Source organism: Triturus cristatus, chromosome 9, assembly GCF_964204655.1.
Source record: "Triturus cristatus chromosome 9, aTriCri1.1, whole genome shotgun sequence".
NCBI lineage: Eukaryota > Metazoa > Chordata > Amphibia > Caudata > Salamandridae > Triturus > Triturus cristatus.
The window spans coordinates 659,714,361-659,738,866 of record NC_140592.1 but is presented as its reverse complement, the minus strand read 5'-3'; the positions used below and the strand labels follow the sequence as shown (position 1 = coordinate 659,738,866).

Sequence of the window (24,506 nt, the reverse complement as noted above, 5' to 3'; positions counted from 1 at the left end):
TATAGATTCCTTATCGCCCCACCAATCCTCCCCGTTCTGCGAACTGATTTCTAGGGTTAAGGATGTCCTTTCAGGGCCATAGTTTTGTGCAGCAATAGTCAGTGTCTTGCATGACTCTGCGTTTCTGGCGCAGAAAGTCGTGTACAGAACTGATGACCGCGCGTGAGCCGCGACGTCATCCCGGCGACCACGACGCCAACGACGGACGCGGAGCTGGCCGAGGCCACCTTCCGACGTGCAGAGTTACTGCTGACAAAAAAAACGTTCCGGATCCAGTCTGATGCCTGGGGGTAATTCTAAGGTAAGGAATCTAACTAACTAATGTTTCTTACAGATATATGGGTACCAAAGGTAAGTAACTTGTTTGCTAATGTTTTTAAGCTATGTTGTAGAGCGGTGTGATTGCTGTGCAGCAGGTTAAAAAGTGTAATAAAAAAGTGTTTTGATCATTTTTGTTACCTATATAACCAAAAAGATATTATGTACAACTGAACAACCCTATTACAAAACAGAATTAACATAAAAAGGTCTTCTAGTTTTTTGGTCCTTGCAATGGTGGCAACTTCTTCCTGCCTGTTTTACAGCTTGTTTGTTGTACCTTTTTCTTGTTCTGAGACGGGGAGGCAGAGGGAGGGGGAATGAAAGCTGGGAAATGGTACCTGAAATGCAACATGAGCAGCAGACGGACACTAGGGGAGAACAGACAGATTCTAGATTCGGAGGGCAGACTGAGGTGGTGCTGAGTCATGCTTAGGTGGTGGAGCTACATCCTTCTCTGTGCTCCATTCATAGGCTACTTACAGAGTCCATGAAGTTTCAGCACAATGTGCCCCTCCATATACTGCCCACAGGCGACATGAGGGCATCATCCCGGTTTAGGGCTGACTGTGAATGCACTGACCCTCCTCTATCGTCTTTCCATGGAGATAAGGCATCAGCACAGACATTGTGTCGATGCACGCAGTTCTCCTCTGTAGTCTACCCAGAGAGAAACAGTTGCATCAGAGTTGCCTGGCGCTGCATATTGGTACCCAGTACGCGCGCAGGCGATGAGTCGCTCTGTGCAGTGGCACACAGCAAGCCTTGTACTAGGCTGCTTACCTAGTCGATGAAGCATCAGCACAATGTGCCCCTCCATATACTGCCAACATGCAAGATGAGACCTCACACCAGTTATGAGGGCTGTTATCAATACATCAATTGAATAAAGGTTTGAGTTGGGGTGGCTTACAGAAAAGGAAAAGCTCGTCCTTACAGATAGAAATCGAAGAACCCCTGTTATACATATACTCCCAAAGATCCATAAAAATCCACTAAACCCTCCGGGACGTACAATAATTTCCGGAGTGAACTCTATCTTAAAACCTTTGGCTAAAAATGTAGATGTATTCCTAAAACCCCTGATCTACTGAGTTATTTAAAAGATATTACTGATGTAATCAATAAATTTGATCAGATAACCTTTGACCCTGGGGTGGACTTTATCGCTACATGCAACATCATAAGTCTGTACACTAACATCCCCCAAGATGCAGGACTTGAAGCCATGGAATACTTCTTGGAAATACAACCTAGGCCTCATTGTGTACTGACTTGGTTTATCCTAGAGCTAGCTCAGATGTGCCTTAAACAGAACTTTTTCCGCTTCAATAGAACTTTCTATTTGCAAATTAGAGGAACTGCGATGGGATGTCCCTTTGCCTCAGAAATGGCTGTGATGTTTTTTGGCCAAATAGGAGAAGTGGATATCTGGGGACAACCCCTTTAAAAATAACATTATGACATGGAAACGTTTTATCGACTATGTATTTTTGATATGGAGGGGTGAAGGAGACCAATTTTTGAAATTCGTCAAGTGGTTAAATAACAGCATGTGTGAGATAAGGTTCACCGCTCAATGGAGCATAGATGCCGTAACCTTTCTGGACTAGGCAATTAAACATAAAGAGGGTAAAATCTACACTACCCTGTTGTTAGAAATGGGTGTCTCTAGTTGGCAAGGGCTTGCACCTTTGTCAAAATAGGGACCCTTCTTCCTAGTCAGGATAAGGGATGTTACACTTCTAAAATAACACCTGCTCACCCCCTTGGTGGCTTGGCACGAACAGTCAGGCTTATCTTAGAGGCAGTGTGTAAAGCATTTGCACATAACCAACAGTAATACAATGTAAGCACTACAAAACGACACCACAGCAGTTTAGAAAATTATTCACTATTTTTATATACTTAAGACCAAAAACAATAAAAATCCACAATATAGTACTTAAAAATCTTCAGTTATCAAAATAATCTTGTAAAACAGTTCCTTGATGTCGAGAGCTCCGTCCGGGGCTATCATGGCGTCGTGAGCAAACACATCCAAACAGTTCTGGCCGACCGCGGCGTCGCGGGCCAGCTACGGTGTCGGGAAGACCCGGAAACAGTACCTTTCAGAAATGCAGAGCGTCAATGACCTCTTGTTGAGCTTCTGAAGACACTGCGTCCGCAGTTGTTTGTTCCAGAGGTCGGTGCAGGAGTCGAGGCCCTTGAAGTCACACGCGTTGCTGGTCGATGACCTCCTTGTTGAAGTCAGGAGCGCTGGCACCGGCCGACATTGGGTGCTGCGGTGCGAAGTGCGGTGACCTCAGGTCGCGGTGCAAGCATCGGCTCGGTGGCGGCGTCAGATGGAGTTGTCGGTGAGACCAGGGTCGCGGTGTGAGATGAAGGCGGTGCTTGTCGTGGTGCTGGCAGGTCACGGTGCAAACAGTGGCGTCGTTGTTGCTGAAGCGCTATCATCAGCTGACGAACTGGAGTCGATGGCACCGGCGTCGGGAGGCCAGAGCTGTGGTGCGGGAAGAGGGCAGTGCGTCGTGTAACTTTACGAGCCGTGCCCTCGAACCACGGTGCAAGCAGCGGCGTCGATTCCAGCGTGGAGCGGCGGCGTCGGGGATACCAAGGATGCGTCGTGAAGCGAGGCGGTGCGGAGTGCGGTGCCCACAGGTAGCGGTGCGAGCAGCAGCTCGGTGGTGGCGTCAGCAGGTGTCGTCGGTTAGACCAGGGTTGCGTTGCGGTGTTGCGGCAGTGCTCTCTGCGGTGCCTTCAGGACACGGAGTTGGCAGCGGCGTCGTAGACGGCATCGAGCTTGAAGTCTTTGCTGTTCCTGAGACTTCTTGAACAGGGGGCAAGCTCTACCTCAAGCCCTTGGAGAAACTCACAGAAGTAGATTGCAGAAAGTTCAGTCCAGTCCTTTCCCTGCCCAAGACAGAAGCAGCCACTGCAGTCCAACACAGCAAAGCGCAAAGCAAAGGGGTAGTTCCTCCTCACAGCTTCTCCAGCTTTTCCTCGTGGCAGTCTTCTTGATCCAAAAGAGTTCTGAAATCTTGGGGTCTGGGCCCCAATATTTATACTAGCAAATCATTTGTCCTCTGCAGGCAGAGGGTCCTGTACCTAGTTCAAACCAGTTCTGGGTGCATTCTGCCAGTGTGCACCTTCTTCCTTTGTCAGTGTGGGCCAGGGTCCTTAGGCGCACCACAGGAGGTGGAGCCAGCATTGTGGAAGGCTGGCACAGCCCTATTCAGACCCAGGTGCTACTCCTCCCACCCATCTACATGCAGGTAGGTCTATTCAGCCCTGTGCTGACTCACCATGTCTCCAGGAGTCTCCCCCAGCTCCTGTCACACACAAACCAGACAGACAATACACAACCTAGCAGAGGCAGGCTGGATGGTTAGGTAGGAAAATACCTACTTTCTAAACGTGGTATTTTCAAACACAGAATGTTAAAACCAACTTCACTAAAATATGTATTTTATCATTCTGAGTTCAGGCATACTAAACTCGAATTTCCACCATGTTCCCTGGGTCAGTTAGGATTATAAGGTAATATAATCAAACTGCCCATTCTGGCCTATGGGAACAGGTAGCCTTGCAATAGTGAAAAACGAAATTGGCTGTAATTCACTATCAGGACATGCCACACACACCAGGGCATGTCCTACCTTTTACATACAATGCAGGGTACCTTGGGCCTACCTTAGGGGAGACTAATATGTAGAAAAGAGAAAGTTTAGGGACTGACAAGTTGGTGCACTTGCCAGGTCCACATGGCAGTCCCAGACTGCACTCCGGCTCTGCAATGGCAGGCCAGAGTTATACTTATCGGGCTGATTGCGTAGGTGGCACAATCCAGTGCTACAGACCACCAACAGCATTTGATTAATGGGCCCTGGCACACGCAGTGCACTTTACTAGGGACTGACACATAAATCAAATAGGCCAATCATGGAAACAACAATCCATAACACATTTCACAGGGAGAGCATATGCACTTTAGCACTAATCAGCAGTGGTAAAGTACCCAGAGTCCTAAAACCAACAACAGCAGGTCAGAAAAAAATGGGAGGAAGAAGCAAAAAGTTTAGGGATAACCCTGCAAAAAGGGCCACCTCCAACACCTGTACACCAAAGAGACTGATAGGAATACCTTCCTTCAATATAAAAGCCACCACCAGCGCAATCTAAAAGATAATCTACCATACAGTCGGTTCTTACGCCTTTGTAGGAATTGTAAGAAAAAAAGTAGACTGGTTTGAAAATGCCAATAAATTGGTTCAGAAATTGACAGATCGACAATATCCATACAGACTACTAAAGCGATCAATGAAAAGAGTGTGGTAAACACAGAGAGAGTATCTATTAGAACCCAAGACTAAACAGCCCATAGACCATTTAGTGTATGTAACTACTTTCAATTCAGCAACAACAGACGTTAAAAAGTTAATATGGAAACATTGGCAATCAGTTTCCTTAGTGAGATGCTGTATTTGTTCTGAAGAGAAATAAAAATGTCAGAGACAAACTGCTCCACTCAAACACAGAGTTGCAAGGTCCACAGAGAAATGTGCGAACCCTTCAGGGTCTACCACCTGTAATGCTTTTTCTCTATCTTTTCCCTGCCACTGCGATCATGCCATTCTTTTAGGCAATCTCAGTTTGTAGATCTGAAATGGGTTTTAAACGGATTAGTTTACCCATTTTTAGCTGCCTTCATTCAGAGCCCTCTTTTGTTTGCTTTCCAGGAGATGACTCCAGCTCAGGCTCGCCTCTCCGTGTGCATGCTGTCTGCCCGGGTGCAGAGAACTTTCCACCGATGTGAAACTGTGTAGTTTCCTCTGTTGCCCTTGCCCGATTCTAGTTGTTTTTGGTGCCCCCCACCAGCCCCCACTTCTCTCATGCAGTGGCTGCTGGCTCTCCTGGGGTTGGTTCCACCAGTGCTGCTCCTATCAGCCTCTCTGTCAAAGTTATCGGCCTGACGGGAGCCGCAGAGTGCAGTCTTGTTCTGCTGGGCAGAGAGCAAAAAACCCAACAAGCATTTGCAATACTATAGGTCTCGCATTTGCGAGATTTTTAGCTGTTGGTATTGACCATACCCTTTTTTTATCTGCTTAGAAACCCTGCAAGCAATGACTATAAGTACAAAGTGCTCATATAAGGCATTGTCATTTAAAATGCCAATAGGTCAACGTTTCGAAAATGCGAGACCAATTGCATTGCAAATGCTTGTTTGAATGTGGATATGACCGAGGCTAATTGTAGAACTGGTAACACCAGCCGGTACATGAGATAACTGAGCCAGCGCTGTGCATAATGATAACTAGAGGCGATGTGAAGTGGTGCTGCGGAGCACTCCATCCCAAGCAGTCAGAAGAAGCTGTGGGCCGTTTTAGTATGCCTCGGAAATGGGTGCTTGTTTGACAAAGTGAAAGTCAGTTTGCGAGTCTCTTGAAGGAATGGAAAAGCGGGCGCAATGCTGAAACCTAAAGCACAGCCCCCGGGGGTGGGAGGGTGCTGCGGGCGGCAGACACCATTGTTGTGTGCGCCTGTGTTGTTAATTTGAATACGGTGCCGTGCTCAAACCTAAAGCATGGCGCCCGGGGGTGGGTGGCGGCTGCGGGCAGCTGGCGCTATTGTTGTGTGTGCCTGTGTTGGTAATGTAAATAGAAAAACAATCTTTAGGTGCAGAAGAAGAGAAAGGCGTGGGTGTGCCATATGAAAGTTAAAGATGTGTTGTAAAAGCAAAATAAAAAAAAATGTTTTACTTACACTGCGAGCTGTTTGAACGCTACCATATGTTCTGTAAATGTAATAAAGCACATTGGGAGGGTGCTGTGGGCGGTGGCCACAATTGTTGACTGGGCGGTGGCCGCCATTGTTGACTATATGTCCATGTTATTGTAAAAGCAGGCGCCGTGCTGAAACCTACAATGCGGCGCCCGGTGACGAGAGGGGGCTGTGGGCAGCAGGCGCCATTGAGTGTGCGCTGTGTTGTTAATTAACTAAAAAAAAAATGTTTAGGTGCACAATAAGAGAAAGGAGTGATTGTGCCATATTACAGTTAATTTGTGTTGTGAAAGCAAAATTAAAAATGTAAAAGCGGGCGCCCTGCTGCGTAACAGGAAAGCATGTCATGGGTGGAATAGGATAAATCATTCAAGAAAATAGTGTTCACAGACTAAATAAAAAATACCTAGTAACAACACAAGTAAAGGTCCAGTCCTCATGGGAAGTTACAAATGTAGACAAGGCGTTATTAATGACGAACTACTAAGCCTATTCATGAATCAAAAGCAACCATTCAGAAAGGAAAGTAACAGGAGCCCATCAAAAAGATGGGCGGAAAATTGGCTGAGCTTCAAGTCCATACCTGAATACAGCATGCATCGCAGAGCAGCGCATGCGCTGCCCAGGCTCGACCTAAAAAGGCTTCTTCACCGTGGTTGCCGAACTACATGCTACTATATGCATAATCTTCCGCCGAGATCAACCCCCTCCTGAAACAGCCCTCAGCAGACCCCACCGACCTCAAAAACTACAGACCCATCTCCCTGCTCCCGTTCCCAGAGAAAGTCATTGAGAAAGCCATCAATAGCCAACTTGCCATCTTCCTCGAAGAGCACAACATCCTCAACTCATCCCAATCCGGCTTCAGAAAAAAACACAGCACAGAAACCGTCCTTCTCGCCGCAACAGACGACATCCACTCCCAACTGGACAGACGAGAAACAGTAGCCCTCATCCTCCTCGACCTCTCAGCAGCCTTCGACACAGTCTCCCACCACACCCTAACACACAGACTCCACGACGTAGGGATCTGGGACAAGGCCCTCGACTGGATCTGCTCTTTCCTCTCCGGCAGAACGCAACGGGTCACACCAACCACCTGCGGAGTCCCCCAGGGGTCCTCCCTCAGCCCAATGCTCTTCAACCTCTACATGGCTCCGCTCGCCCCCATCGTCAGAACCTATGGACTCAACATTATTTCTTACGCAGATGACACCCAACTCATTCTCTCCCTATCCAGCTAACCCAACTCAGCCAAACACAACTTTCAAGAAGCATGGACGCTGTTGCCAAATGGATGAAAAGCAGCTGTCTACAACTCAACACTGACAAAACAGAAGTACTCATCATGGGCCCACACCCCAATGCCTGGAATGACGCCTGGTGGCCCCCCGCCCTTGGAAGCCCGCCCACGCCCACGGACCATGCACAAAACCCGGGTATCATACTGGACTCCGAGGTCAAAATGGACTGCCAGATGAACTGCGTTGCATCCTCCTGCTTCCACACCCTCCGCCTGCTACGTAAGACCTTCAAATGGATCCCTCTCAAGCTCAGAAAAACCGTCACTCACGCCCTCGTCACTAGCAGACTCAACTACGGCAACGCATTCTATGCCAGAATAAACAAAAACCTCACCCGAAAGCTACAAAACACTCAGAACGCCGCCGCAAAACTGGTCCTCAACCTGCCAGGACACTGCCACATCTCCCAGCACCTGTGCATACTCCACTGGCTCCCCATCAAGACTAGAATGACCTTCAAGATTCTCACCCACGCACACAAAGCCCTCCACAACACCGGACCAGCATACCTGACAGCTGACTCAACTTCCACGTACCCCAAAGAACCCTACGATCAGCCCAGCTCTCCTACACCATGGTTCCCCGCGCCATAAAGACCTGATCGGGAGGCCGCTCCTTCTCCTTCCTCGCGGCCAGAGCCTGGAACGCCCTCCTGCTCCACCTCAGACAAACAACATCACTCCCCATCTTCATGAGAAACCTCAAAACTTGGCTCTTCGACAGACCCCCTCCTTGATGGACTGGAACATGCACCTCCCCTCTTCCCCAGCACCCAACGGGTGAGTAGTCACGCTTAACAAACACGTGATTGATTGATTAATTGATTGATCCTACATGAACTGAGGAATTGCAAGCTATTGGTTAGACCCTCAACCTCCAGTCCGGTCAAAATTCACCCTAATACTTCTTGGGAAGTCTTTGTTGTTCCTAAGCAGAACGATCACCTTTCGTAGGTTGTAAAGAGCTAAGGGAGAGACCTTATGGAGGCCAGAGTGAATTCCCTCAAGTTATTTTTTCATGTGGGATCCGTTTCGGTCCTGTGCGTGTACCTCTATATTTAGAGGTAGATGTCTTGCAGTTTTTGTCTATCACTACCTATTCTGGGTCGTATCCTCCAAAAGCCATCCAGCAAGGGTGGGGGGGGGAGCGGTGGGGGGGGGGGGTCGGGGGTCGCGATTATTAAAGGGTGAGGCGATATTTGTCGGAGAACATTTTTCAGTCCTAGGGTAGGGGACTGATTCATTTGGTCTTTTTTGAGGAAAAGAAGTTTGATGGTGATTAAGAAGGTTGTGATGATGGGTATATAAGGTTGTAGGGAAGAGGGCAGAATATGTCTCTTCTGACCTGTGTGTACCGTGTATATCTAAATTAGGCTCTTTTCAATTTTGTGTAGAGCAGCGAGTCTGTCACCCTTGACCTTCTAACATACACTGACCTGGAGCAGCTGAGAAACAGGAAGGTTGGTGTTGCAACGCGACCTGCTACAGTGCCAAAATCCTCTACTCTGAATTCTAAGCGCTACCTCATTCTCATCTACTCAGTGGAGTTTGACAGGTAAATGATGCATGTGTCAGCTTATGCAAATCTACATCTCTACATCTTCACTTTGCAGTTGTTAATTGATTTTTGTATGGCCCGCTTCTTCCATATGTGTGGCTTTGTTATGCCAATATTGCTAATTGTGTAGGATCACTAGATATTTGAAGACTGGCCTCTGATTCTGGGTTGGAAAAAGTAGGTGAGTTTATAAACTGGTACAGATTATATAAAATGTTGGTGGGTAATGCATATTGTTGCTATGTCAGTCTCTGCGTGCCCCAGCAACTTTCCCTACCGGTTGATCATGTGCCAGTCTCACTCAACTCGTGAATATTTTTTTTGGTCTTTTGCATCTGTATCTCATACATTATTCCATCCCCACTGCCTTGTGTCTCCTAGCAGTCTTTCTTGGGATTCCTGTCATCTGCTCCTGTTTGCCTTGGACCCCCTTGTGTCTGTGTGTCTTGGGACTACTTGCACCTGTGTGTCTTGGGACCCATTGTGCTGGTGCTTTTTTGGCCCTTCTTGTGCCAGTATGTCTTGGCCCTTTGCACCTGTGTGTTTTGGGCTCCCTATGCATCTGTGTGTCTTAGACTCCTCATGCGCCTGTGTGTCTTGGGCCCCCATTTGCTTGTGTCTCTTTGGCCCCCCATGTGCCTGTGTGTCTCGGGCTTCGGCTGCGCCTGTGTGTCTTGGAGCCCCACACGCTCCTAGGTGTCTTGGAGCCTCCCCATGCTCCTATGTGTCTCGGAGCCCCCATGGGTCTTGGAGCCCCCCTTGCGCCTGTGTGTCTTGGAGCTACTCCAATGCGTCGTTTGTCTTGGAGCACCCCATGTGCCTGTGTGTCTTGGAGCCACCCCCACGTGCCTGTGTGTCTTGGAGCCACCCCCATGCGCCTGTGTGTCTTGGAGCACTCATGCGCCTGTGTGTCTTCGAGGCCCCCAGATAAATAACTATTCCTTTTCCTGCAAATAAAAGGTGGAGACTGAGACAAAGACATAATACTCTGTCTGCAAGGAAGCTTGTGCTTGCAAATCAAGATATCAATGTCTTGAAAAGGTGTGCATGGATCTGAAAGTTGCAGCTTTGCATATTTTGGCATAGCAAGTAAAGGCTCTTGTTCCCTCGTTCAGATGATGTGGTTTAGGAGGAATATCTTTCTCCAGTATTGAATCTTTCATAGATGCACATGCTTGTATCTTCCCCGTCGTCATGGTGGGAGTCTCACGGTAACAGAATGACCATAGCAGTACTAGAAAAAACTGCATAGAAAAATCCCATAGGGAATCACATTATTTGGTAACCAAACCTCATCATTATTTGGTTCAAAACTCAGCCAATCAGCTGCTAGCCCTGACATCACACTCCCCAGCAGAGCCATCATACCTCAGATTTCCAACCACCTTCGTGTGAGGAGTCTCCCTTAGCCTGGCTCAGTTTTGTTCCTCAGCGAACTTTTGACTTTTTCAACTGAAAGTTCTTTCTTCTGGATTTAAGGTACTGTTTTTCATATTTTACCTACTATGGCTGAAAGCTCTAAAAAAGAGGCTCTTCAGGCCCTGCAGATCCTGTGGGAAACCTAGACTGTATTCTGAAGATCCCCTCAAGGCCTGCTTGTACTGTCTTCATCCTAAACATGTGCCTAAAGACTGCAAACACTTCAGAACCTTTTCTGCAAAAACTCTGAGAGACAGGGAGGCACGTTTACTGTTGTGGCTTCAAAAAAAGGTCACTTCAGATTCGGACTCTGAAGAGGAAGTTAATTCTCAGTCTTCTAAGGAAAAAGTGGAACTTAAAAAGCAGAAAACCAAAGACAAAGAGGCTTCTTCGTCTTCTCTTCCTCACACTCCTCTGAAAAAATCCTCAGAGTCAAGAGAGGTGTCTTCAGCTCCGTCTACGAAGGTTGGGGCGTCGCCGGCACTGATTTCTATGAAAACGTCGACCGCTCCGTCGACGACGACTCCGTCGACGACTACAATCTCGCCGACGATAGCTGTGTCGACGACTAAAACATCGTCGTCGAAGAAACGTTCATCGACGGGAAGACCGGTGACGACCTCGTCGACAACTCCATCGACAGCGACCTCGACGGCGATGACCTCGTCGACTACCACCTCGTTGACGATAATACATATTTCCTCGCCGACGAGGACTCCGTCGACGGGAGCTCCATCGATGACGTCTTTTAAATCTCCAAAAGCAAAGGCAACGATATAATTGAAGTCTATTCCACCGTCGACGGGCTCGTCGACGATGAAGAAATCTTTAGAATTTACGGGCTGGACAAAAATGTCTCTGCTTCCTCCATCAAATCTGCTAGAATTGCAGTCAGAGGATGAAGAGTCATCAGGACTGGCATATAGTCCTTCCCAACTTCAGATAAAGAGTTAGAAAACGGATGATGAAGAATATCAGGAGTTTCAGGAGGTATTCTCATTCCAAGATCGTCCAGTGCATGAGTCAAAAAGATATGAGTCTTTTCAGCAATCATATGAGGATGAGGAAGTAGCACAGCCTGCTGTGAGATAAGAATCTGTCTCAATGCCAATTTCTCTAGTGACTGACTTGCGTCTCATGATCAATGACTATTACCGACGTTTTCCTGAAGCTAATGCACCAGCCTCGAAGTCTTCAGATGGTCCTACTCAAATTCAACTAACTCAACCTCCTCCCATTTTTTCAGCGCAAAAGGTTCAATCTCCTCCAATTGTTACAATCAGGGATGATTTAGCGGAGAGGGATGCAGAGCAACCAGAAGAAGGGGAACTTCTTCAGGACAATCCAGTTGGGATAGAATGGGATCAGTACATTCTACCTACTACGCTGTCTCCATCACCATCGCCAGTAAACTCCCCTCCACAAGATATTGGAGGATTCCTTGACATTATGGAAAAAGCCTCAAAGAGATTTGAACTTCCACTTCCGGTACAAGAAGCTGAGTGTTTTCTCTACGATTTTAAAGAGGAATCAAGAAAATCCATTAGATCGATTCCTATTCTTGATCACAGTTGGGACGAGGGATTGAAAATAATGAAGAATCCGGCCTAGGTTGCTGCCTCGGTACCCAGAATAGACAAATAATATTGAGCCCCAGAATCATCTCCAGCTTGCTTAATTGGATTTCCGCGGCCAGAGTCTGTAGTGATACAAGCCGCTCAAAGACAATCGAAAAACCCAGTTTCCACTAATGCAGCCCCTCCTGATAAGGAAGGTAGACAAATGGATGGTGCAGGAAAGCATTTTGCTGTAATGGCAGCAGCTTCCATTAAAGCTGCAAATGCTTTAGCTCTTATCAGTAGGTATAATAGGCAGATGTGGTCAGATATAGCACCTTTGTTGGCCCATCTACCATAGGATAAGAAGGAAGAAGCGGCTGCCATTTTACAAGATGGGGCTAAGGCGGCATCTGAATCCATAGATATTGCAATGGATATGTCTTCTATAGCATTCAGGCAAATGGCGGGTGCAGTGGCCCTCCGATGGCAAGGATGGCTTAAAGCCACTTCTTTTAGACCGGCAGTCCAAGCAAAAATAGTTGACATGCCGTTCGACGGAGAAAACCTCTTTGGAAAACATATAGATGATGCTCTCCAAAGTATCAAAGCTGACCCAGACACTGCGCGAGCGTTGGGATCTCTTCAGCAGGGCAGGTTACAGTCCTTTCGGAAGAGAGGAACTAGAGGACAATATAATCAAAGATCCTCGAACCAGTCCAGCAGAGACCAGCCATACAGTCAGCAGGGGTATCGTCAATTTTCAAGTAACCAACAATTTCGATCCTCTAACATCCTGTATCAGCAGCAGTCCAGGGGGAAGTCTTCTGCGAGAGGTAAATCGCAACAATCTAATAGACGACAGTGACTCTGTCAAAGCGCCCGCCACATGCTCAGGCCTCAAGGATCAACAACAGACAGATGGGTACTGGACGTGATACAACAAGGCCATACCCTGGAATTCATACAGAAGCCTCCAAATCATCCTCCTATTCACATGAAGCAAGAACACCTATCAGCCCTCAAGGCGTAAATTATATCCCTTTTACAAAAAGAAGCAATAGAAGAGGCTCCGCGTCTTCAACAAGGGAAAGGCTTTTATTCGCATTACTTTTTAATAAAGAAAAAAGACACATCGAAATGGAGGCAGGTAATGGACCTGAGAGGTTTGAACAAATTCATCAAAAGGATATCTTTTCGTATGTTATCCCTGCAAGAAATACTCCTACTTCTCTGCAAGGGAGATTACATGGCATCCCTGTACCTTTAAGATGCTTATTTTCACATCCCGATTCATATAAATCACAGAAAGTTTCTACGTTTCATGGTGGTGGGGTGCCACTACCAGTTCAAAGTCTTGCCATTCGGCCTGAAGTCGGCGCCAAGGGTCTTTACGAAATGTATGGCGCCAGTAGCAGCACACCTGAGACTTCAAGGTCACCAAATGTTCCCATATCTGGACGATAGGCTCATAAAGGGTACTTCGTTCCAGGAAACACAGCGCTCTCTACAATGTTGCATGGATCTCTTCAGTCGTCTGGGTCTAAGGATCAATCTAGAAAAGTCGCACCTCATGCCATCTCAGTCCCTTCAATTTCTGGGAGCCATGCCTCGTACAAAGGAAGCAAAAGCTTATCCTTCAGAAGAGCGTACTCAGAAAATCATAAGCCTTGCGTCGCATCTGCAAACAAAAAAGTGCGTTTCTGTGAGAATCTACAAATCCTTATTGGGGATGATGTCTTCTTGTATCCCCTTACTTTCCAATTGCAGACTACACATGAGGCCTCTTCAAGAGCTCCTAGACAAACAATGGATTCAATCTCAAGGGTCCTTCGAAGATCGTATCTTTATCACTCCTCAGATCATAAAGGCCCTGTCATGGTGGAAAATCAGGAAACATTTGACAGAAGGTCTACTTTTCGAACCTCAGCATCACAGCTATGTTATGAAGACAGATGCATCGCTACAAGGTTGGGGAGCACATCTCCAGGACCTTGAAATACAGGGTCACTGGTCAGACCGCGAAGCTCAGCTTCACATCAACCTGCTAGAGCTAAAAGCTGTTTTCTTGGGATTACAAGCGTTTCTCCCCAGAAGTCACGATTCAACAGTACTTGTCAAAACAGACAGCACAACATTGATGTTTTACCTATTAAAACAAGGGGGTACAAAGTCAAAGCTCCTGTCGAAACAAGCGCAGGAGATTTGGAGCTGGTTACTGGTTCACAACATCTCACTTCAGGTCCAGCACGTTCCAGGAGTGAACAACACAAGAGCAGATGTCCTGAGCAGATCATCCAGTGTTTCTCACAAGTGGGAATTGGATCAAAGTCCGCTTCTCAGAGTATTTCATCTATGGGGCACCCCATCACTGGATCTGTTCGTGAACCACCACAACTCAAAATGCAAACACTTTGCAAGCAGGTTTCCGCAAAAGGGACCGTGGGGCAATGCTCTACAGATGCCCTGGACAGGGATGTTCGTGTACGCATTCCCTCCATTGCCTCTGATATCGAAAGTGTTGCGGAAGATGAAATCGGAACCGTGCCACTTGATTCTTATAGACCCGGCATGGCCGAGACAAGCCGAGAAACTGGAGGTTAGCTGGGAACCACTAACTCCTCCCCCTTTGAGCAAGGTGGCCTGTGTGCTCCAGATATGGAACTCAACTATTACTATGTGCAAGCACAATTTATGCATTACTGGATCTACCCTAACGCTTTCCAGCCCCACTGTGCTCTTGAAGCAGATTGTGTGTCACCCTTCCCATTACACACTATAATTAATATGCGTGTCTTTCAGGCGCGAGCGAAAACTATACCAGTATTTGTGAAGCGCGGACATTACCCAAGGGTGTCAAGGCGCTTGAGGCAGTTGGGAAGATTAAGCGAGCTATTGCCCAGAGTCACATGGTGCTGGGCTAACCTACTGCCGGCGACGGGGATCAAACCGTGAGTCCCCGTGTTCTAGAGTCAGCCGCCCTGGTCACTGCGCCACACCTCTTCACTAAAACTGACACTGTAGACTGCACAAATTGGGCGTGGGACCGACTGTGACTTTGAGCACGTGTGCACTTTCTTTACTTGCCCAATATACCCATAAAGGGCCACCCCATTTTTACTCACCCAATATACCCATAAAGGGCGCTCTCTATTAGCAGCAGCAGTAAATGATGGGGTGTGCCGCCAGCGCGCCCAGCTGCATCTTCTCACCATGGACGATCTTTACCGTGACGGACAATTCATACCACCACAGCACATACTTGCACTCCCACAGCAAACCCCACTTGATGTCTTCACATACCACCGATTCCAAGTGCACTTCAGAACTCAACACAACACTTTTCCCAAAGCCTCTTCCACCGCCATACACTTGACATGTTATTGACCAATCTATCACCCCATAGGCCGATAAGCGCCTCTAAATGACTATGCATACCAACTCACCTGTGTTGCTCTCCCAGGGCCTGTCTTAGTTGGGACGTGGAACCTGAACCCCCTCCACCTCTCACTGCAGAATAGTGGCAATATTGCTACACATTGACTAAGGCACTCTTCCCCCAACAACAGACTGCACTTGTTGCAGCTCTGTTTCCTCCACAGGATGTACTGCACCCCCAACCAGCTGCACCGTATGTGCCTCTCCGAGGACAAAAAGAATTGCAGATGCGAAGCAGACAATGCCTCATTTCTTCACTTGGTATGGGGTTGCCTCTCAGTGGGTACTGTGTACAATGCCAGTGCTATAGTCACTGACTACCACTCCCTCAAGACTCCCCTGGTAGCCCTATCTGAAAAGAACACGTTAGTAATAAATTCCTTACCTAAGAATTTCCCCCAGGCGTCAGACTGGATCTGGGAAGTTTTTCTTCAGCAGTACCGTTGGAAAATAGCGTTGGTCGGCTCCGCGCGTTTGTCACCGGGATGACTTCGCAGCAGCTACTTAGACGCCGCCCTCACGCGCTGACGTCCGTTCTTTCTTTTTCTGCGCCAACCAGCACAGATCTGGAAAGAGCGGTACCACCAGTCACTTTTTGACTGACTTTTTCCTCGACTTTTGTTGACTTCTTGTTTGAGTCTTCGACTCGTGGTGCACAAGGGATGCCCGGTTTCAAGGCCTGCGGTTCCTGTAACCGACTGATGTCGGTGACGGATCCGCACCGCGTGTGCCTCTTTTGCCTTGAACGCGACCACGACCCCAAGTCGTGCTGCGACTGCCGGTCGATGGCGCCGAAGGCTTTGCGGGAGCGGTCCCGAAATCTGCTTGAGCGCTGGCAGCCGGCTCCGCGCCGTTCGAGGTCTCGGTCACGAGGGAACGGTCGCGGAGCCACCAGTATTGGTCCAAGTCATTGAAGTCTTCGCACTCAGGGTCGGGTAAGCCGAAGCATAAGAAGAAGTTGAAAAAGCATCGTCGCTCTTCGACTTCTCCTCGTCGGTCGGCCGAACCGTCGAGGGATGGGAGTGGTGACCCTCCCGGGGCTTCGCATGTGGAGCCTAAAGAGTCGACTCCGCGTTTCCCTCCCTTTCCGGGACCCAGAGCGACCTCCGCCCAGCTTCGTACGTTCTATGAGCCGATGCATGCCGTCTTTGGGCGGCCTGGACCCGCCGGCGCACCTTCGGGCCCTGTGGAACCGGTTGGGGGGCCTAGGCCTTCTCTGCTGATGGCTTGCCCCTGTGCCTCAGGCCCCCCTTGGATCCAGCGGTACAAAAGGGGGTAGTGATGGACGGAGCATCAGAACCAATCAAACACTCACACCCAGTCAACAGATCTGGGTTTGATCCATCACCGTTCTTTAGCCCACTCTGCCACCCCAGTTCAGACATGGCCATATGCAAATCAGTCTGACCCTGTGCCTCATGGGAACAGTCCAGCCCGAACTGCCAAGCCATGCCTTCCCTGGACCGGAAACAAGCTTCCTAGGACCGATTTCTGGCATTTCAGCCGTCTTCAGCCAGGCTTGCTTGAATCCAGTGGCAAAGTGAGCAAGGGACTCACGTCTGAGCATACCCTGCCAACTTATGGCGAACAAAGCAGTTCGGGCTGGACTGTTTCCATGAGGCACAGGGTCAGACCGATTTGCATATGGCCATGTCTGAACTGAGGTGGCAGAGTGGGCTAAAGAACGGTGATGGATCAAACCCAGATCTGTTGACTGGGTGTGAGTGTTTGATTGGTTCTGATGCTCCGTCCATCACCACCCCCTTTTTGCACCGCTTTGTTCGCCATAAGTTGGCAGGGTATACTCAGACGTGAGTCCCTTGCTCACTTTGCCACTGGATTCAAGCAAGCCTGGCTGAAGACAGCTGAAATGCCAGAAACCGGTCCTAGGAAGCTTGTTTCCGGTCCAGGGAAGGCATGGCTTGGCAGTTCGGGCTGGACTGTTTCCATGAGGCACAGGGTCAGACTGATTTGCATATGGCCATGTCTGAACTGGGGTGGCAGAGTGGGCTAAAGAACGGTGATGGATCAAACCCAGATCTGTTGACTGGGTGTGAGTGTTTGATTGGTTCTGATGCTCCGTCCATCACCACCCCCTTTTGTACCGCTTTGTTCGCCATAAGTTGGCAGGGTATACTCAGACGTGAGTCCCCTGCTCACTTTGCCACTGGATTCAAGCAAGCCTGGCTGAAGACAGCTGAAATGCCAGAAACCGGTCCTAGGAAGCTTGTTTCCGGTCCAGGGAAGGCATGGCTTGGCAGTTCGGGCTGGACTGTTTCCATGATTCACAGGGTCAGACTGATTTGCATATGCCCATGTCTGAACTGGGGTGGCAGAGTGGGCTAAAGAACAGTGATGGATCAAACCCAGATCTGTTGACTGGGTGTGAGTGTTTGATTGGTTCTGATGCTCCATCCATCACCACCCCCTTTTGTACCCCCTTGGATCCAGGCCTGGATCCGGATCGGCACCGGTTGACCTCATTACACCTCCACCGGGGCCCCTTCCTCCGGCTCCATTACCGCATCCGACGCCGATTGGCCCCCCGGCGTCGACCCTGGCCTCCATCCCTACGTGGACCCGGACCGATGTTGCCCCACACCGGATCCGGAGCCGAGAGGGGTTTTTGTACCCCTGTTCACTCCTGGGGTCCCCTTTCAGCCAGATTGGCACCCATGAGGAGGTGGACTGGGAGGGGTCAGGAGACCCTTTAGTTGATCAGGTAGACTCTGAACAGGACTGGAGAGAGGAACTGGGGATGCCAGTGGTCTGGACACCTCCCCAGACCTTGGCATGTTGTCTCCTCCTACCTTGGCTATGGAGGAGGGAGCTTTGTACACAGTGGTGTTGCGTAGGGCAACCGAGGCTCTCAACCTCGAACTCCCTACTTTAGCAGTCAGGACTAACCTGCTGACAGAGGTGCTTCAGCCGGCGGTGAGCTCTTCGGAGCCTCTGCTTCCGTTCAACGAGGCCCTTACTGACATCCTTTTGGTCACTTGGTCAAGGCCCAACAAGGGGGCTCCTGTGGATATGATGATTCCCCGATGCCACCGCCCGGCCCAGGGTGACCCCACTTTCCTTTCCCAACATTCCACCCCTAAGAGCTTGGTGGCCCAAGCCTCTATTTTCCCAAAAGCGCTTTCCCTACCGTCCCGCCGAAAAGGGAATCCAAGAAGCTGGATCATCTTGGAAAGAAGATTTTTTTTCTTCCGCCAGCTTTGGACTGCGGTCGGTAAACCCCGCATGTCTATTGGGCCGTTATTCCCACTCTGTGTGGGACTCGGTTGCACAGGTGCTGCCTCAGTGTCCGTATAAGGCCCGGACAGTGCTCTCCCAGGCTGTTGCCGCCGGGAGGGATGCAGTCAAGTTTGCCATCCGTTGTGGACTAGATACTGCAGACTCTCTGGGTAGAACGATTTCTACGTCGGTAGCTCTTAGACGCTACACCTCGATGAGATCCACTGGCTTGTCCGGGGATGTCCAGAATACACTCTTGGACATGCCCTATGAGGGCTGTTGCCTTTTCTGCGACAAAGTGGACAACGCCTTAGAACGTTTCAAGGACTCAGGAGCCACGGCCAAGTCCTTTGGCCTCTCCAGCCGCTTGCACAGTCCACTTTTCGCCCCTTTCGTGGCTACGGAAGGGGTGCCCCGCTACGTCCCGCCAAGGGCCACAGACCGCAGCAAGTTACCCAACCCTTGCGCGGCCGGTGACATGGGAACAACCATCGTGGTTCCGGGGGTAAGCAGGTGGGCCAGCCCACCAACCCCATCCTTTGCAGCAGCCTTCAAACCTTCCTAGTCCGACATTTGCCGGACGCCTATTTTCACATCCCCATCCTGGCAGCCCGACGCCACCTTCCGACGCACAGAGGTACTGCTGATTGAAAACTTTCTGGATCTAGTCTTGACGCCTGGGGGGTAATTCTATGGTTAGGAATCTATAACTAACTAATGTTTCTTGCAGATATATCATTACCGAAGGTAAGTAACTTGTTCATTAGGCTATGTGAAGGAGGTTCCTAATGGGGTCAGACTTCTACTGACAATGCCGCAGCTTTTAGCAAAGCACAGAGTTGCAATCCACTGGGGCCATTGCCCCGCCCCTCAGCTTGACAACTGATAGCACTATGTACCCTGTTGCCACGCACAACTCGCCCTATATTGGGATTTAATGCCACTGGGCTGATGCCCTGCAAACTTTGGCCCTTCTTTTCAAATGATCCCTGCTCACTCTCAGACCTTACCGCAGCCCCTGATGCTCCTGGCCCCAACAGTAGCGGTTCTCCGGGGAGCAGAGGGAGGGAAGGAGCGAGCTGGCGGGCGGTGCGCCAGCGAGCAACTTAACATTTTAAAATAATACTTCACTTACCTGAAAGTGGCTCGATGCAATATCCTCCTCTGGTCCTCTTCGCTCTGCCGGAACTGGCAGCCGTAACTCCCTTGACCAGCCAGGGTGCTGCTCTTATGCAGCATGAGAACTGCACCCTGATTGGAGGAAGCAGCCTCACTGGGTGCTTGTAATCCCACCAGGAGCAGTCTGTATCTGCTCAGCCCATTCAGCAACGGCCTGAATCCTACCAACATTCTAATCTTCAACATTCTAACATGCACATCCTGGGTGAGCAGTACACTACAGTGCTCCACAGCGCTTTTGAGGCTATAGCTTTCTCTAACCCAGCTGTCTTAAGACAGCTCGGTTAGAGCTGTTTAAAGTACGCATGTGTGGCTGGCCGTCTCAAGACGGCCGGACAAAAACACATTCACGCTTTAAACAGTGCCATATAAGCCTACCCTCCTCCCTGCTGAGTGACATGCTGCTGTCACAGTGACAGCGCCCTCCATATACCAGTGGTTTCATACTCCGACCATCAGGGTATGTGCCCCTCTGTGGTAGATGGCCCCTGGCTGATACACGTCCGGTATTGAAATCGAATGATTCACACTCCACTTGCGGTTTTCTGTGAATGTGCACTTGGGATGTATGGAAAAAAACCTTAACTCCATGCCACCACTTATGACGGTTATTAAATACTGATATGAAAACTCTGACTTAAAATTTGCTCTGCCTGTTTATTTTCTGTACCTTTACTACGCTGTTTTGTTTTGGATGGTTTTTGAAATTCAGTAAAAAAACTTGTGTATATAAAAAATTATAATAATCTTTAGTTCTTGATTACTAATTCCCCCTTTGAATTAAAGGGGTGTCAGTAGCCAGACTCTTAAGGTACGATTTATGCTAAGACTCGAAGTTGACACCAAATGTGAGAGAAAGGTGGTGCTTACACGAGATTACTGAAGTGTTCCGTCGGCTGTGCTTGGAGTTGAACAAGTACAGCCTGTGTCTGTATGCATCAAGTGACAAAAAAAGACAAACCGTGCTTGTGCATACATTGTACTTTTCCGTTACGGCTTTCCAAAAAACACATTATCTGACTTTCAGTGTGAGGCAAGGAGAAAGGCTTTTTACCAACAGATGGCACTCTTGTTCCATATTTTCCCATTCAAGGTGAAAGTCTCAGCAATGAGCATGGGGGGAAGAGGGTGGGGGGCTGGGGAGAGGAATGAAGATAAGGCAGCCCACCAATGCTGTTAGAAATGACATTTTTACAGGACGAAGTATGAAATCGTGCCTTGCAATTCCTGACAAAGAGGAGGCCCTTTATTGAGTACCTTCTAAAGCTGATGGGAAGGGTTTAGGAGCGAGCTGTACCTACACTTTGCAGCCATAAGACAGACCTTACTAAGAATATAGTTGTGGACTATATTAATTTACAAAGCCTACGTTTTTAAAAAAAAAAAAATTTAAATTAATTTTTCAAACAACTCAACATCTAGTGCAGCATCGCAATATCCAGTGTAGAAATGACAGCATAACATATTACAAGCCGCTTCTTATTGTGAATCCCACCCCCTTTCCTTTCTCCGCCATCGGTGTGCCTCCCTAGCATGATTCATAAACAATTAGGTTGCATCAAAACGTAGTACAATAGCAATAAGGAACAATAGAATGCAGTACAAGGCATACATTTGTATTAGCGATCACTATTCATCCCGCTTATTGTAACTTGGTTCATTCTCCTTGCGCCTCGGCGCCAGTTGAACCCCTTTGGTCCTCCACGTCCGATCCCTCCTCCGAACCTATTTCTGGAGCCTGCAGTGTTGCAACTAGGGCCTCCCACGCCCTTGCCGCCTCTTGCGCTTTGTCACTATTGGTGCGTAGGGCCTGTTGTAACCTAAGTGTACCTTCACTCAGTGCCCACTTGAGTAATTCCGCCCGCCATCTCCGCACTCCTGGTCCCCCCTCTGACTTCCAATGCAGTGTGATTTCCCTCTTGGCTAATACGAGGCCCAGGTCTATAAATTTACTTGTTACTTTCGTTTTAGAGGTATGTGGGATCCAGTGCAGTAAACAAGTACCCAGATCTAGTTCTATCGTACGATCAGTTATACTACACAGCAGTTCCAACACTTCCGTCCAATATGTTCCTAGACTCGTACAGCCCCACAACATATGTCGGAAGTCAGCTCCCTCCAATTTACATCTCAGGCACTGAGCGGCCGCCCCATTGAAATATTGATTAAGCTTGGCTGGTGTCAAGTACGCCCTATGCAGGACATAGAATTGTATCAATTGAAATCGATCATTTCTCGTGCTCTTCCAGGCACTTCTAACCAACTGAGTCCATGTTTTTTCAGGGATTTCCCTGCCAAGGTCCAGCTCCCACTTCCCCTGCAACGTGCGCAATGGTTCCAGAGCCTCAGTCAGCATGCGCCTGTAAAGGCACGTTATGGCCTTAACAGTTCCTGCTGCCATAACCACATATTGGCACACCGTTGTGGTCTGCGGTTCTGACAGGCCCGTCCCCCAGTATCGCTGTATTGCCGAAACAAGCGCTGAATGCAGCAAATAATCCCCTCACAGGAGATCGTTTACAAAGCCTACGTTATAGAAAAATAGTAACACAGTAAGGACTTTGTACACGCCACAATTGGCATTCTGGTGTATCCCTGTAAGTCCCGAGTATATGGTAATAAGTTGCCTAGGGCATTGGTACCCCAGGGGTCTCCCATGGGCTGCAGCCTGTATTGTGCCACCCATGGGAGCCCATGCAAACTGTGTCTCCAGGTCTGCCTTTGCAGTCTGCGTGAAATGATGCATAAACCTTTCACTTGAGATGTAAGGTTTTCCTTATAACTTGGTCACTGCACTTAAAACGTATAAGTCACCCCTAAGGTAGGCCTTTTAGCCCACAGGCAGGGTACATAATTCTAAGTGTGAGCGTGTCCCTGCACAAGCAGAGCCCCCACAAACCCCGGAGTCCATTCTCTGCCTTTGTAAGTGCGAGGAAGCCATTTGTAAGGTATGCAGTTTACACTGGCCAAGTCGAGATGTCCAAGTACATAATGGCTTCACCAATCCTGGTTATGTTTGGTATCAAAACATTTTGGAACTGTGTGACTACACCGATTCCAGTGTTAGATGCATGATACCATGTACTGGGGGGTGTTCCTTAGAGGACCTCCTCCATGTCTACCTGTGTAGCCTAGCAGGGTCGGCGTGCAAGCTAGTGCTGCTGCAGACATTGATCTGCCCTCCTTCTGTTGAGCTAAACTCATGCAGGGGACGGAAGAACAAGGAATTTTCTGTAAAGGAGAGGTGTAGCCACCTCTCCTTTAGAATTGGGTGTCGTAGGCTAGGATGGGGGTGCTGCAGTGCGCCTCCAAACTGCTCTTAAGGGCACATTTAGTGCCCTCTTTCCATAAACCAGTTTCCACTAGTACATGAGCCCTTGGCTTCTGCTTTGGCACAAAACAATACAAAGGACAGGGGAGTGGCCACCACCCTGTACAGCTCCTCCTTGGGAGGTGCCCAGAGCTCCTCCAGGTGGACACTTGAATCTGCCATCTTGAATCTTGGCCCCTGGGAGCATCTGACTGGCTATGTCCCCAGAGTAGCGTCTCTGAAACAATTAGATAGGTGCGTCACTGCAGATAGTGTCCTTCCCCCTTTTAGGGTCCCCTGAAGGTGGGCCCTTAGATTCATCCTGGACACTGTCAAGACCTGTCTGAAGACACTTCTTCTGCTAGACACTCGACTCTGCTGCTGGATCGAGCCAGGAACCAAGACAAGACTGCTCTTGGTAGGAAGATTTCTACTGCAGCTTTGTCTCCGTGCTCTTCCAAGTTTCTGCATCTCTGTGGCCGTACATCTCCTGAGTCTCCAACAACTCTGCATGCATCCAAGTAAGAAGGAATCTCCATTGGAGTGAAGGAGTCCCTCCCCTGCATCTGCAGGCACCTCAAAGTTGACGGCCGATTTGCTGATCCTGTTTTCCCACGGAGACTTCCTGGCCCAGCAACACACGTGGTTATTTGTTGGCTCCTTAGAGACCTGACAAGTCTTCCCTTTACCTCGGGAGACTGTAATCCATCTCCAGCCGACCTAAACCTCATCACTGTGTACAGCGTCTGTTTGTCCTGGCTAAGGCTTGTCGACTCTCCTGACTGAAGATCTTTGAGCTCCAAGAAGCCACAGCCTTGATCCTTGGTCATCACACAGTTCCAAGTGTGTCCTCCTTCCTGCATCTTTTGTTACATGTCCATCCATCTTCTTTGTGCTGCTGAGGCCCCCTTGCGACTCCCTGTGCCTGCTGCCAAAGGATCTTCCTGGGGTGTCCTTCGATTCCTGCTGGCTCTCCTGTGTGCTGGCTCTGACTGACCCTTGCTGGGTTAGGCCCACAGACCTTGCTTGTCTGCAACCAAGCATTGTTTCCTGAAACCCCACTGTTGTATTTGCCATGGCTTGTTGGTTGTCCTGCCAGCCACTGACCTTCCTGCCGTCTTCAACCGTTGTGGGACAGCTTGTCGACAGCTCCTGTGCTCCTGCATCGTCGACTGGGCTCCACAGCTATTACATCAAGACCTGCATGCTACAGCAAGAACCTCCAACAAGTAATGACATTGTGCTCCTGCTCCTCCTGGACAACTCCAGGTGGTTTGAACTTTGTCCCCTCTGCTCTCAGATACTGCTCATCCAGAATCCACGGCTGGGTCCCACTGACCTGTAGCTGCCGGACTTGCTAGATCCTCCATTGACATCAACCGGTGCTACCAACACCAGTTCTCACCT

The 24,506-nt window shown here is 49.0% G+C and overlaps 1 protein-coding gene across 2 annotated transcripts in view; it reads left to right on the top strand.

The window, feature by feature from the left end:
- Positions 1–24,506, top strand: part of CCDC61 (coiled-coil domain containing 61) — a 538,795-nt gene that overhangs the window by 151,086 nt on the left and 363,203 nt on the right. For both annotated transcript variants that reach the window (XM_085625716.1, XM_085625715.1), the window contains exon 4: positions 8,797–8,957. In XM_085625716.1, coding sequence (XP_085481842.1) covers positions 8,797–8,957 — 161 coding nt within the window. The remainder of the gene's footprint in view (positions 1–8,796; positions 8,958–24,506) is intronic.